Genomic DNA, 15,398 nt, shown 5'->3' with positions numbered 1-15,398 from the left:
CCCTGACCTGCTGTGTCTTTGGCATTTGGACGGTGCTGCAGCTCTTGAAGCCACATGACTGAGGAGCTGCAGAGAAGCTGGTCATAAGAGAGAGGCTATATCCCCATAATCCATATTCTGTAGCATTCAGCTGCATCCACACCCAGTTTAAAACCAGTCATTTCAGTATGGGATTAGTGGGCTGGGTCGAAAATCTTAATCTGCCTGAGAGAGAGAGTGAGAATAGAGAAAGAAAAGGACATGCATTCCTGCAAAACACAAATCCCCTGCGACGCTGGCTTGTTTTACCTCTGCTTAAACGACGGGTATCCGTTTCCTTCTGTTATCAATTGGAATCAAAGTGGTTTACTGAGCGCCGTGGCCCCTTGCTGTTGCCACAAGCAACAGGACACGCAAATCCCTCTACTACTGGCTAATCAGGCTCAGTGTAAAAGGCTCAGTGAGCAGCGCTGTATGTGAAATATACCACCTCCTCGGGGGATTATTAGGAAAATTGCAGCTCAGGACAAAGTAAAGACAGCTGTAGGAGGTGCAGCAGGGGCAAAAAAAAATCATTAAGCCCTTCTTGAATTATGCGTCTGTCAAAGATGAGTGTGCATGCATTTTTCTCAGATACTCAAAAGCAAGAAAAACAGCAAGACAGCAATTGTTGCATATTATATATATATATACACACATATATACACAAACATACATATATATATATCAGTATATATATATATATTTTGCCATTTTTGTCGTGTCATGTATGCTGACGACTGTCTGCTTCTTACCCCGGTGGAGATGCAGCATCCTGGTGCATTCAGAGGACACGCATGGTAATCCACCGGCACGCTTCCCTCCTGCTCTGCAGCTGCTACCCACCGACAGCACAGACGATAAAGTTTACATCCACAATGCAGCAGTGCTGGGTCTACGCTGCTGCCAGCCCGCCTCCCTGCCGACTGAGAGCTCTCCTCCCGTCCTCCTGCTCTTTTCAACGCTCCCTCAAATACCCTTCCTCCTCCTGCTGTCCTTTACCCTCCCTGTCTCTCTCAATCTGGCCGACACGGCTTCCCTCGGCTGCTCTCCTCCTTCACGATACGTCCACTCTTCTCCTACTTCCACTCTCCAAAGCTCCAGGAGCTCCTCTGCCTGCCTTCCCCGTTCCCAACCCCACCTCCAGGCTTTATCTTTCCCCTGAATATTTCTCTCCCTCTGTCTCCGTCTGCATCTCTCCCTCTTTAGATCTGCGACTGCCTTCCTCCTCGGGCTTCGCGAGACATTTAACATGTGTTCAGAGAGACGGCTGCTCTCTGCGGAGGTGGCTCTTTCCTCAGGGGAGGTAGAAGCGAGGATAGGGTGGGGGTTTGTACGGAGGAGGAGTAGATTTTTGGGGGTGACAAGAGGGAAGGGGGGTTTAACGCCAACAAGGCAATGCAAACAGGGAAGAGGCAGCGAGCTTGCGATGTTCTAACTGGGGAGAAAGAGGATAGACAAGAGATGGAGAAATCAAAAGCTGAAAGGTGTCGCCTTCAAGGTCATAGAGGGTCCTAGTCAAATCTAAAGGAGGTCATTAAGCAAAGAAAAGTTTAGACCCCTGGTCAGAGGCCTTTGGAAAAGGGTTTAGTTGCTGTTAGGAAAAACAATGAGTACTTTGTTTCACAGATACCGAAGCTTTGGTTTTAAGAGGTGTCCTTATCAGGCTGAGCTTTTTATAAAACAGTCTGCAGTTGATAAATCTGAAAACATCGGCTGGACACTTTCACTTGGGTAAAAAAAAGCTCAACACCAAGAAAGAAAGAGAAGCCGCCGACAAAAAGACAGACAAGGACAACCGAGGAAGAGATCAAGAGGGTGCAGAAGAGGATCTGAAAGCTGGAGGGGAGAAGAAAGGCTGAGTGAGAAAGAGGGGAAGTGCTTGGTTCTGCCCGGCCCGAGTGACAGACCGGGCTCCGGCCCATCTGCCGCCATCACAATCAGTCTCAGCTGAATGGCCATGACAACCTGCAGCCCGGAGCCCACAGCCCCAACCAGGCAGGACACCCGGCAGGGCCGAGGGAGATGAGGAGGCAAGGGGGAGTGAGGAAGAGTGGGGAGGGACACCCTCTTTTGTTTGGGCCCCAATAGGACCCCTGCACAAGGGGGTGTGCACCAGAGGGGTGAAAGGGGGAATTAAAAGGGTCCCGGTGACAGGAGCTCAGTTAAAGAGGGGAAAGAAAGGACAGGGCTGACTTAGAGCCGGGGCCATCACGGCCACTTTGCCCCACATTCACTGTCACTAATGTCCAAAAGAACAATGACACTAACCATGTGAGAAAATTAGTGGAGGGGGGCAGAAGAGACCAGAACACTCTCAGCCGAAAGGTGGAGGAAGCTTGGAGATAAATGTGTGAACGACTCCTCAATGGCGAGGGATGATCAGAAGTCCGACAGGAAGTCGTTATCAGCTGGTTTAAACACCCCCATTTATCATCCTGAAAATTCAGAATGAAATTACCGCATCTGATTATTGCATTTATGACGAACGTGTAGAGGGGTAATTGTGTTTTTCATAAGTGCAGCTGTCTCTGAATACAGAAGCGCGGGTGCTTTGATTCCAGGAACAGGTGGTCACCAATTTGACGCCATTGTCCCTTTTGGCTAAAAAAGACAAATGGAAGGCTGAGTCAGCAGTGACGTATGCATGTGCAGCGTAATCAAGAAATATCGAGGGCAGCCTGGCTCTAATTGGATCAAGAGGCGAATCGCTGAGCGATGGCTCGGGTCCACGGGGTGACGATTGGACAAATTTGGACAAATTTGGTAGCAGTGGTGTCGCGTTAATGCAGGTTGTATCTGCTGTCTGCATTTGTAATGTTCATGCATTCACCTATGAGCACATGTGTGTGTGTGTGTGTGTGTGTGTGTGTGCTGAGTGATCTGCTGAGCTCATTAAGGTCCTACTTATTGCTCTGCCAGGGTGTCAGTGACAGATTCCACTGTTTGGAAACACTCGGCCGCCCACACAGTCAGCCTGGCTCCACCACTGTCACACACACACACACACACACACACACACACACACACACACACACACACACACACACACACACACACACACACACACACACACACACACACACACACACACACACACACACACACACATCTTCAGGCTAGGTTAACATTCCACAGGGAAGTGAGGGGGGTAGGGGGGGGACAGGATGGTGCTAGGACAGTGGCTGGAGGGACGCCGGGTCGATATGGATTTCTAATGGAGTGCAGGGTGGTCTGTCTGGTTGTGGCTGTGTGTTTGAGTGTGTGTTTGTATGCACACAAAGGGGAACCTCCGAGCGTAAACTCCATGGATGTTTGAATCCTCTAAAGTTTCCCCTCTGCAGGACTAAAAGAAAGTTTGACCAGAACAACGAGGTTGAATTCTTGGGTTAGTCGATGCAGAGACGTTTAGACACTGTCTAACAACATCCACCGCAATTTATGGAATGACTTTAAAGTTTCCCGCGCAATCAACAAAATTAATGAGAAAATCACTGTTGTGGTAAAAACTTTGCAGACATTTCTGTTTCATTATGAAGTGCTTTATTCTTGAACTGGGCCTCTATTTCATTATGTTAATTACACAGGAGAAGAAAAACTTTGTTTCCTGCCTGTCTCCCCCCCAGCAACGACAATGTCCTGTGATGTCAGTGTTTCCTTTTCTCCTGGTGTTTATCCAGTATTATTTGTTAAGTAATGTCTGAGCAGTGGATATATGCAATTTCCTCCGGGATTAATAAAGTATCTATCTATCTATCTATCTATCTATCTATGTTGCTGCGTAATGGCCTGAAGGCACTAATGCTGAAGAAGAGCATGTTGAATTATTGATGCACTACAATAAATGTGGTACATTAATACTATGGCTGCTCCAGATTAAGTTAAATTGAGCCGTTTTATGGTTTTGAACAGTTAACCTGTCGCAGTCGATTGTATCTTACAGGGTTTTTCATATTATTTAATGTGGGCGTTCATCTCCAATCATCATGTGATTGAAGAAGTTCCAGAATTACAACAGGGCTTTCCGTCGGACTCCAGTCTGAGCGGCCCGGGGCGGTGGAGCACCCAGACAGTCTACATGCCAGCGTTATCTAGTCGTGCATCTCTTAAAAAGGGAAGCAGTTGGATTTTGATTTTAATGACTTCATAATTACTCTTGACAGACATTTCTCTCATGTCTGTGCACTATAAATATTCTTAGTTGAGATCTGCTGTGAAGCCAAACTTTGCCTTTCAAGCCATCAGCCACATGTTGACGTGGATCCCCTGCAGACTGTTGGGTTGGGTGACTACCAGGGGCCACAGGAGACAGGATGTGTCAGGATTACCCAACCGGTCCGACTTCTAGGTGTGTGTCCTGAGACAGACGTTAATTACACAGGAGAAGAAAAACTTTGTTTCCTGCCTGTCTCCCCCCCAGCAACGACAATTTGTTCTCAGAAGCGACATGCTTCTGAGAACAAAGATTTGATGTCTGATACGACTGGTGAAAAGTATCTGGTGTAAAAGATGTTTAGCCGTCAACATGGCTGCGATCTTTTTGGGTGGGTGGGTGGTGGTTATGCATCAAGACAAGGAAAGGAAACGCCAAGGTGTTTGTTTACCCAACACGGGCGTGCTCAGGATCCAATCGCCCATAAGGATGCAAATCAGATGATGGGTCATGAACTACAAAGAGCCCCTCCAGAGACTGTGTGTGCGCGCTGGTGAGCACCTAAACATGTGTCATTTAACTTCTGAACTCTGCAATACAATGAAAAAGCGATAATGCAGCCCGTCATGCTTAATTAAGCTGTGCAGAAAGGTGAGTGGGACATGGGCAGAACGATAGTTGGGATGGTGGTCCGGGGAAACATCATCACCAGGAGAGATTTTCCTTGACTCAGGAAATGCTTGAAGTCAAACAAGACTGGAATGATCAGGATTAGCGCTGAGGGAGTTTGCAAACCTTTAATTAATCTCCAGTAAATCTTGAAGAATTACCGAAACATTCCTGGGGTGATTACAGTGAATAAGTGGGGCTATTATACCACTAATTTACTGCTATCTCACACTGTTACTGTTCTCTGCTGGTTGAAAATGAGTTTGTACAATAACAAAAGCCTGTTGTTACCAGTCACAAGGAGGTCCTTGTGGGTTTTTTCCCCATAAGCATTTATTTTTGCCCTTAAAAAGGCAAAACAGTGGCAGGAGAGGAATGAAGGAAATACCTTTAATCACGTGTTAAACACAACTTTCCATAAAATGGAGGTATTAAGTCTCTGGAACTGGGCAACTACTTTATTACGCAAGTTATGACACAAATCTAACAGTTCTAATAGTTTAATATGAACTAAATAAATATCTACCAAAAGGAGACAAAAAAGGTTACCCAGACAGAGAAATGACATCATCAAAGACTCGCAGGACACTGAAATGTTGTGAGTTTCACTAATTTTCACCCCTTCCTGTTTCCTCAGAGATGTGAGAGGATGTTTTCCAACAAGCCCTGAGCTGGAGGTGAATAGCACGGGTGCAAACACTGAATTAAACCAGCCAAAACCACACAGGATATATCAGCAATTCAAACCATACAGGATCTATCAACAATAAAAAACCACACAGGATCTATCGCTCGTCTTATCTTAATGTGGGGATGTTTTCCAAGTCGCTGTGCAGCTCATGATTTAGTCAAAATAACTCCATGCTTTCATGGGCACAAAAGGACTCCTGGCACATTCTCCTGAAGCTGATCTTGATTAAAAAAAAACAAAAAACCTTTTCATTGCACCATGGAGTGAAACTGCAGAGAAGTTAATAGACCTGAGCTATTCAATTAGTGAAAGATATTGCTGACAATGGTAGAGTGACTGAAATCAGATAAATAGCATTATAATCTAAGCCGATGCATGAAGTTCTTTTCTCAGAGTACAAGACGTTTTTACGTTCATACATCAGTGTCTAAGAACTCAGACAAACAGCAGTGGTAATTAGCCATTAAACACAGTTGACTGCTGCAAAGAATTTGGATAATACTCCATTGAGTCCAAATGCCAAGCGTACGTATCACAACTCCAGTAAAACACTGCATTTCCATGTTGTGAAACCACAGCGACCCAGCTGACGCCAATAAAAATTGTTTATTACAACACGGGAACTGCAGAGAAAGGTTAGATCCATTACCCTAAGTATAGATTTTGAGTCAGAATAAGTGCATTAGACAGCTGCTTGGCTTCCTACTTAACCTTCAATGCATCCGGAGAGAAACCGAAGGCTTATGGTGAGTGATATGTGGAGAAGGAATACCATCACACCATATCATTGCCTGAGTACTCCTGTGTGTGCTATGCATGGGAATGGAGCGCCACAAAGAGCTATGAAATGACCTTGAGGCAGCATCAATAAAAGGCTTCATTAACCCGTTCCTCTAACCTTTTCCTCTCATAAGCTTCATAAAACTTGATGCATGTATTTCAGCTGGGTTTGGATCAGGGGTGGGGCTTCCCCCAGTTAACAGGGCTCGGGAGGCAGGTATGTTCCAAGTCGGAGCGACTTAGTGAATCATCGTCAGGACACACTAGTGAGGGGTTGGCTCACGTCGCGGGTCGCCAGCAATGTCCCCTCCTTAACGGATTGCGATGGGACACTTTTGACGAGGTTTAGGTTTTCCTTCTTGAGAGAAACTTGAGTGAAAATATCTAATGAGTGTGTGTTTACAAAATTCCACCAATGCCTGAAGGTTCCAACCAAGGTTTCATGGATTGATTTATTCACCCAGTGATTTATTCTGGACTCCTGGGCAGTAAAGTGAGCTGTAATGAATGGATTAGGCAAAGTCATTCACTTCAGAGGGCACACAAACATACTTTGGAGCACATTAGATCTCTTTGGAGCTTAGCGTGATCAAATTATTGCATTAAACCGGTCAACTTATCCAATTAAAGTTGTAAAGCCCACGGATCTCGACCAAGCGAGAAAGCAGATTCTTGGGGCATTGGATGGCTCGCGGGAGGCTGAACCCTATCCACCTCTTCATCGACAAAACAGTCCTCGCCGCATACTTCAGCTGAGGATTACAGCCTTTCATCTCGCACAGACCGGCGGCAGCATAGAGTCGTCTTTGAGGCCAGATATGCCTTGTAGTGACATCAGTAAGGTCCAGATTTGTAAAGCTGTTTCCCAGCTTCATGGGCTTGTGGTGTTTTCCTTTGGTGTGCACACACATTTTTTTGTCTTTTGCTAAACGTTGATTGGACTGCAAGGACATTTTCCTCCATTAGGGTACCCATGTTCATTGACATTTAAAGGAAAGTCCCTCAACGCGCTCCTTGGAAGATTTTTTATAAAGTCTTAGACTTCATTTGAAACCAGTCTTGATTAAAACTGATCTCAAATCAGCTGTAATAAGAATGGGAATTAATCTGGAGCAAGATTCAATTTTCACTTCAGACTCCGGAGACTCACAAAAGAGAAAAGTCCTATTACCTGTAATCCCGCTGATAAACGTAGACCTGATCTGACCCCTGCTTTGGCCTGGACGTGCGTTTTGCTCTACGAACATGACAAATTGCTTATTGATCAGCAGATGTCACCGCTAATGTCCTTTTTAGCTGCATCCGCCTGCTTCATGCAACCTGTCCTAAACCGTGTGGATCTCCAGCTGAGTCCCATGGCCTCCCCCTCTACACCGCCCAGTTGCTCTGAGCAAGACCCCCCGCCTACCTTCTCATCCCTCCTTGCCCTGATCAGTCCCCTAAGGTGTGAAAAGGGACGCAGATAAACACCATCTGGTCCAGCAGGCAAAAAAACAAAGCCGGTAGGGCCAACTTTGGGTCATGTGGTACTGGCTGTGCTCAACCCACTAAAAACAAGGTCAAAAGAAAATTCAGGGGAAAATAAACACCAGCTCAGCACAAATCAAGAGAGGGAAAAAGGGTGGAAGCAGAGATAGAACGAAAAAAAAAATCTAATCTACATTGTTTTAATCCACAGGGAAGATTACACAGTCACGGTGCATTGACACAGCAGCTTGTCGGAAAGAGGTCATGCAAACTCATTCCCTGCCCGTCATGCGTTTTAGCTCTGCAGACCCTCCATATGTCCTCCCACACATGTCTGACAGTCAGCAGAGGTCTTACAGAAACTCCATTTTACTAAAATGTGCATCAACTGACATCTAAAGATCACTAAGACCAAGAAAGATCGATTATTCATATCAAATGAGAGTGAGCTGCAGCTAAGTGATGAATCAATGGAAACCCCGGGTGAGTGTCCTGCTGTACTTTACGTCTAAATGTTGCCAAATCTGGATTTGCTCGGTCTGATGTTGACATTGTGCTGTGGAGCTTTTGTTTCCGTCTGTCAAGGACATTTTCATGTTGAATAGAGGGAGGAGGAAAGCCCGATCAGCGTCCCACGAGGGTTTTGTGCTCCATCAAGCAATGATGCAGCAACGGAGTGCATGCATACTGGATGTAGAGGGTAAGGCCATATGTTTTTGAGACTTAACCAAACACAAACTGTAAAAGATTTGCCACCTGTTGACTTGAAAACCAGACTTTTCATTCAGTAGTCAGTAATTTGACCAATCAACATAGCCTTCCAGGCTGCATCCCCATGGTTTGTTCCCTCAGATCTGCTAGTCAAAGAGGTGTGAAGTTTGGACACAGAGGCCAGATAAGTCAAACTAAAACCAGTCTAGAGTCAAGAACAAGCCAAATTGTTTCCCTTGGGTGTCAGATTTTCAGAATTCAGATTGCGGAGTGTTTGTTTGAAAGGCTAATTTGATATAAGACCCAAACTTAAAGAAGTAGTCTGGTTTAAAAAGAACCCATAATTGTCCGATACGTGTATTTCACGAGTGTGAAACTACCCTATAATAAGGTACAATGACAGACATGAATACAGTGGGTCAGTGGGTCACGAAGAAGGGATGTAGAGAACGCCAGGAATGTAAAGCCTTCTCTTTCTCCTCTTGACTGATTGATGGGCCCCATATTCTGATGGGTGGAGGGAGGCTTCAACGACGTCATCAGATGCTGCCTCACAAGAGGAGGAGGCGTCGTCTAAACTCATGTCCATGTTTTCGCCAAACAAAAGCCGTTGAAAGCTCATTAATCACTGTCATCCCTCCGAACCAGCTGATGCTGAATAAGTCAGTTCAAATCCACTCTGATGGGGTTTTGTTGTGGTTAGACGATCTAATCCAAACAGTAAGTTCATGTCACAGAATCTGAATCTGCACCCTCAGTATTTAGTACCCTGACTTGTATTCTCACTTATGAAGGATGCAACTTTGACGTGAAGAATCGACTACTGGGCAGATGGTTAAAACATCCTCTCCTGTCATGCCTCATACAAGTTCACAGCTTTGAAACCACTTGATGCTCTGGTCCAGACTCGACAAAGACATACGACTCTTTCTCATAGGTCATCCACCAAGGACGATCCCCTTGTCTCATAAAGTGGGGTGAGGCTGACATAGACGAGGGGGTCATTCCTTTACACATTGCTTCCTTTATTAAGGGGCGTCCCAGGTCTAGTTAAGGGGATGGTCAGTGGTCATCCATCCCCCAGCCACCTACCCCAAGACCCTTATCCCCCGATGTCCAACCCACGACCCCTCTCTGTTCAGTCAGGGAGAAAATTACTTTGAGCGGTGGGGGGATACAGCTCCATTGAGATGGAGAGAGGGTTGTACAAAAGAGGGTGAAGTTAAAAAAAATTGTCTCTTTTTCTATTGGAGCAGTGCATCACTGGATGGGATAGGACGATGGAAGCACAGAGGGGACAAGGTCATTAGATTCGCATCTCCGTGAGCTCTCCATTCCCATTGTCTGGGGCAGGACCTCAATGAGAAATGCCCTCAGTCAACCCTACACTGGGACCAGAATTCCCCCTTTGTTACCCACTTTTTAGGGTGCTCCCAACACAAAAAGCATTTCTCAAGAAGGGAGTACAAAGCTTGTCTCGTACTCAAAACCAAACAACATTGTTCTGCTGCCTCTGGATGGGAATGGATTGTAGGCAGCTGCTGATATTCTAATGCAATAAAGCATCTGTCCAGAAGTCTTAAGAACCTCTTACCTTCGGATGTTTCTCCGCTCCTCCTCAAGCTGCTTGAGAAGCTCGTCGATGCATTTGTTGGCATCCATGTATTCCTGCAAAGAAGCCAACAATAAGTAGCGATGTCAGTATACAAATGTACTTAATGGATACAAGTTGTTAGGACTTCAAACAATGTTTTTCTCCAAAACTGAATTATTAGAGACACTAACAATTTAAATGCATGTTTAAGATATTGCAGAATCATGACTGGACTGCACATTTTCTCCTCTGTGTTTTACATCAGTGTGTAAATGAATGGCAAAACAGAGCAGAAGCGCTTCTGAGAAGGTGCAATTAATCAGTTTAGTCTCTTTTTTCCCTGTGTGTAAATCCAGAAGCACCTCTGGGTAGCTTCTAACGACTGGCCCAGGAGCAAGCCCAGCTGTGTAATGTCAGCTGGGAATAGCACACACTCAGAAGAACCTGCGCTACTGAGTTACAGCATGAACAAAATGGGGTAAGGCTAGCAGCAGAATGGAGAAAACAGATGTCAGGATTTCTTGGCCGTGGCCTAATTTGCCTCTTGGTGATCCGACTACACAAAGCATAAAGGAGTGTTGAGAATTGGGCATTTTTACTGCAATCCGGGTTTTTCTTAGATGCCTTGGGTCTTTTAACAGTGCAGTTGTGACGACACTCTCAGATCGGTGTGGTCTTGGTTTAAGCCTAATTAATTTAATGTTAGCATGACAGCTCAAGACACATCTCCTGGGTGAATGGTTATCTCAATGGGGCAGATGCTCTCCATTGATTTCTGGACGTTCTGGTCATGTGGTCTCTGAGTCTAATTGAATGAAGGGGTTTCTCATGAAGAGATCAGGAGGGCAGGGATCTCCATCCGGAGAGAAAACAAGCATCGGCGCTGAGATAATTATTTTGTGTGATCAAGTAAAACCTTCATTACATGGCAGCGTTCCAACTCTGTTCATGTTTGATTTTATCTATCTCTGTCTGTTGTTTCATCTCATTCTCTAATTGGACCAAAACAAAATTAAGTCCATCTCCGAAACACAAACTTTAAGAAAGTACTTTTGGAACTATAGGGAATCGAAAAAACAAACAGTGCCTGTGCTCCAGCTTACACGAAGACCCCTGCTGTGGAATGCAGTGGAAATGAAAAATTAGCATAGAAACTGTTGGGTCTATATGTAAATGTGATTTTTGTTGGAACAAGACCTCAAAACTGCATATTTCCTAAAAATAACAGTCTAAATCATCTGGTTGTTGATTCAGACCCCCTTGTGACCATCGTTCAGAGTCTCACTAGACTTGAAGTGCTTCCACTTCTTTAACTGACGGCCTTGAGACTAAACTTACATCAGGCCAAATGTTCAGGAACACATACTGCTGGTTTAAATACAGTAACTGCGCTTGTTTTGTCTCCTTGCCCCTCCTGGAGTCCCACTCTCTGAAGCTATTATAGCGCTTAGCCTCACATCTGAGACTGCCACTCATCACCACGAGCTCACCCTGAACACGACAATGTCTCAGGCTTCTTGTGGAGTTGTCGGTCGAGGGCGCTCTGGGTGACCATTAGGCAAATAGGAATGATACCCGAGCAGCAGATCAATGATTAATAGTGTTTGACCACATTTTCTGATTCCATTCATACTTTCTGCTATTTCTGGAAGGACAGCCAAGAGCATGATGTTTCTTCATGAGAAATCTTTCACTTTTGGAAGGCCATTAATCAAAGCATTGAGCAACGCTGTCCCAAAGTCAAAAAGCTGAACGCCCTTTAGCGCTTTTGACATTCCCACAGTTAAATTTACTCTTGCAACTAATCAATGGCAAAACCATGATGAATGAATGCATCCCAGTTGCTATTTTGACTTCCGCCCCTACACCTTGGAGACTGCAACCATCAGCTGTGATATTCAGTACAAGCGAGGCATTATGCACCGCTGCTTGCAAATACAGTCATCATAAGCAAGAAAAAGCAGCCTTTATTCCAAGCAGACAAAAAAACAACTGTCTGGGGTGAAATGTGTCTTTGCTACGACCATTAGCAACAGGATCCAGTAAAGACGACCGCTGCCTCTTCGTGAAAGCCCCATGTCAGGGGAAATATTTACTGGCCACATCAAACATGAAGTAAAGCTGCCTAAGTCGGTGTTGTCATCACGTAGACCTCTCCTAATGACAGGGCACGGAAATAATCCTTAGCGCACATGACGGAATGCAGAGAATGTGGCATGCTTGTTGTCACGTGAAGCGGGAGGGTATTTAAAGTGGAGATTTAAAGCATGACTCATGCACGTAATGCTGCGTGTTATATCTTCAGCCAGGCATTATTTCTGACGGTTTTACAGCATAAGTGAAAGCTGCCGCGGTCCCAGGAGACACACATGTAGACTGGGAAAGAAATTTACTGACTTTATCGGAGGCATATTTTAAGAATTGGGACTCATCACATCCAAGAACTTCCTCCTATTGTGTAATTACCCCTGAAGTACACTAAATCACTTTTACGATTTTGTATATTACACTCGGTGTCTTCATGTCCTCATTTTCACCACCAAAAGTCAATTTTATTTCTAATCATTCAATTTTAATTTTGCTGCATTCCATTAAATGCATGGACGCAATGGAGTTGGAAGGGTTAACCTAGCAGGTAATGTGTTTGCTGATGCTCCTGCTCTGTGACCGCAGGTTCTCCGCAGTGTTTACCCGGCCATGTTTACTCGTGTGTGAGAGTGTGTGATAAGGAAACCACTCAGAAGCCGCCGAGGGAAGAGCCCCCCGCTTCGAACACAGGTTGAGTCCAGGTCCTTCCAACTTGTCGGTGAGCTTATGAAATTTTAAAAATGTGCCACCAACAAGAAAAAAACCCCTGCAAATATACAGACTTGACACACAAAACCAAATGCAATCTGTTTAAGATTAGATGCATGATTCATCCATAGGAGTCTCGCTGGCACGCTCAGGTCTTTCACACATTCTTGTAGATTAAACGCGATGGAATCCCATCCTAGACAAGCGTCTGGTTTTTATATAGATCTCTTTGCAGCTGGATGGAAAAAGCAAATAAACATTGAGCTAGATAAAACTCTGACCTAGATCCTGCTGAGGTCACGGTGTGTTTCTTAAAGTCCTGGCTGCAATGAGTTCCCTCCATCACCTTGATGTGTGCACGGATCAGACGCTCCCGCTGGCGTTGCTGATAAGACAGCCTTCTCAAGGCCTGCAGGAACCGCGGTGAGCACCAGGACCCTCAAAGACTAGGTCACGACCTCTAAAACGATGCAACCAACCTATTTATGCCTGTGCAACTCCTGAGCTGCAGGTTTGACAGAGCGGCGGCGCTCCCATATGGGCTACCGCAAGTCAAGGGTTATGCATATAGAATGCAAGATTTCTTTCTGAGTGTGTTTTTATGGCATATTTCGGATAAATTACGAAAGTGACTTTTCAAGGTGAGGGAAATATATCGCCTCTGATATGGTTGTTGGTCTGGGCCTCTGGCCAAAGATACAACAGTGTTTGCAGTCATATACTCCAAAGTTTATGTGCACATAGTTAGAAAAGATATAAACACAGCAAATTTAATAAGCGTCAATGAAAGCATATTATTAGATACCAAGGTAATTCCCAGTGACGGCGATCCTATCGCAGCAGGGTAACAACCTAATCAGTGTGACTAATGGTCTCTGTGAGTAGATTTGAGGACCTTGCGTCTGCCTAGATCAGGTCTGCATTACAGCCAGCCTCAGTTAAATTCATTAGTCTTATCAGCTTGTTGTGAGGCTCAACATCCCAAAGACCTGGCATGACAGCATCGGCCCAGCCTTCGAGTTCTCATATCCTCAGGCTCCGATAACTCAGGCGACGGTCTGGTATTTATCAGCGGAAAGGGCAACGACTCAGATTGGGATTTGTGATTTCTCATGTGGGGAAAAGATACTGAGAACTGCATACTGTCAGCTTGATCGGTAAGTTCTGGTCTGGAAAAAGGCGGAGAAACGTTTGTGACATCTCCGTAGACATTAGAGAATCTTTCCTGCCTTTAACTGCTATCGACAGAGACATTCATTAATTGCCCGGACAAATAAAATGTCTCTCCTGTAGCTGCTGCACAATAAAAACCACCCAAGTGTTTTTCTTTATTTTATTTTAATGCCCCCTGTGGAGTACTACAGCTCGGATACAGTGAGAAGACGAGACTGTTATTTACAAGATAAAAATACAATTTTGAGTAATTTTGAATCCATTAGACGCTTCAAGGTTATTTCAAACCAAAGCGGGGAACGTTAAACTACCAATATACATGATTAAAAGCTGGTCAAATCTTCATCCATCTCTGAACACTATACTATTGTCCGTGACTGCCAAGTTGAGGAAGCTCACACAGTAGTCTTATTGAGACGAGGACATCAGTAACTAATGCCTCCAGTGAGGGGGGATATTCTTCATCTGCCTGCCTGCCCCAAACGGATGACTGTCAGGGAATATGGATTACTTTGTGATACAAAAGGTAGCTTGTTCATCATCTCGTATGAGTTTCAGCAGTTTGGGTTATCTGATGTTCTTCCTCCAGCAGCACCTAGCGCCTTGCCCAGCCCAAACATCAACACCTCGCCACGGGCAGGAATCCAAATCCCAGCAGATTATCTTTCCAAACATTAAGATACATTAGGATACGCTCAAATAACCCTCCATCTGTTTCGGACTCCTCCTCTACCCTTTGGGTTTGACAGAGCGGGCCATTCATGCCTGTTGGGAACAGAAGCAAAGCTGTTCCCAGTTGTGGATTTCGCGGGAGAGAGCTGGAAGGGTCACCCAGGAATGAAATGCATCAGACCTGACACGGCTGTTTTAAAGACTTCCACAGAGCAGACCTGTGGAAAGGAGGTGTGAGGCATCACTTCACCAACACAATCTTTAAATCAAGACAGGCTGCATATTTTTTAATCCCATGCAAGCAAATCGCAAATGCAAGAAATTACTTAAATATGGACAGGTTGTCACAGGTTGTCGTTTCTTGACATTCCAATTGCAAACATCCCTTTTGTGCATATCAGTGCTTATTTTCCCCACCAGCTTTCTTTGTCTCTTCAGTATCTCCCCATTTACTCTTGCTTTTCAATTTTTAAATCTGCGAAAACACAGATCAGGGAGGAGCGCTTGAGGAATTTTAGCTATAAAAACAAATACGCTGCATGTCCACGCTGGTACCAGTGTTTCCAGACAGGATAGGTCTCCAGGAAACAGGCAACATACGGGGGGTAGGAGTCTGCCGTGCATCCCTGCCCATATTTTACAAGCCTGGGGGTTGCAGGATTTTATTATCAACT

General features: G+C 45.0%; 1 protein-coding gene across 10 annotated transcripts in view; it reads right to left on the bottom strand.

Annotated features, from left to right (window-relative positions):
- The window catches only part of LOC137591368 (nck-associated protein 5-like), a 107,158-nt gene that overhangs the window by 64,876 nt on the left and 26,884 nt on the right, over nt 1–15,398 (bottom strand). For 9 of the 10 annotated variants that reach the window (XM_068309301.1, XM_068309302.1, XM_068309303.1 and 6 more), the window contains one exon: nt 10,084–10,157. In XM_068309301.1, coding sequence (XP_068165402.1) covers nt 10,084–10,157 — 74 coding nt within the window. Of the gene's footprint in view, nt 1–773; nt 1,237–10,083; nt 10,158–15,398 lie in introns of those variants that run through there. The other variant, XM_068309309.1, reaches the window with a different exon arrangement.

The sequence above is a fragment of the Antennarius striatus genome, chromosome 24 (assembly GCF_040054535.1).
Source record: "Antennarius striatus isolate MH-2024 chromosome 24, ASM4005453v1, whole genome shotgun sequence".
NCBI classification, from domain to species: domain Eukaryota; kingdom Metazoa; phylum Chordata; class Actinopteri; order Lophiiformes; family Antennariidae; genus Antennarius; species Antennarius striatus.
This window is presented reverse-complemented; position numbering and strand designations above follow the sequence as displayed.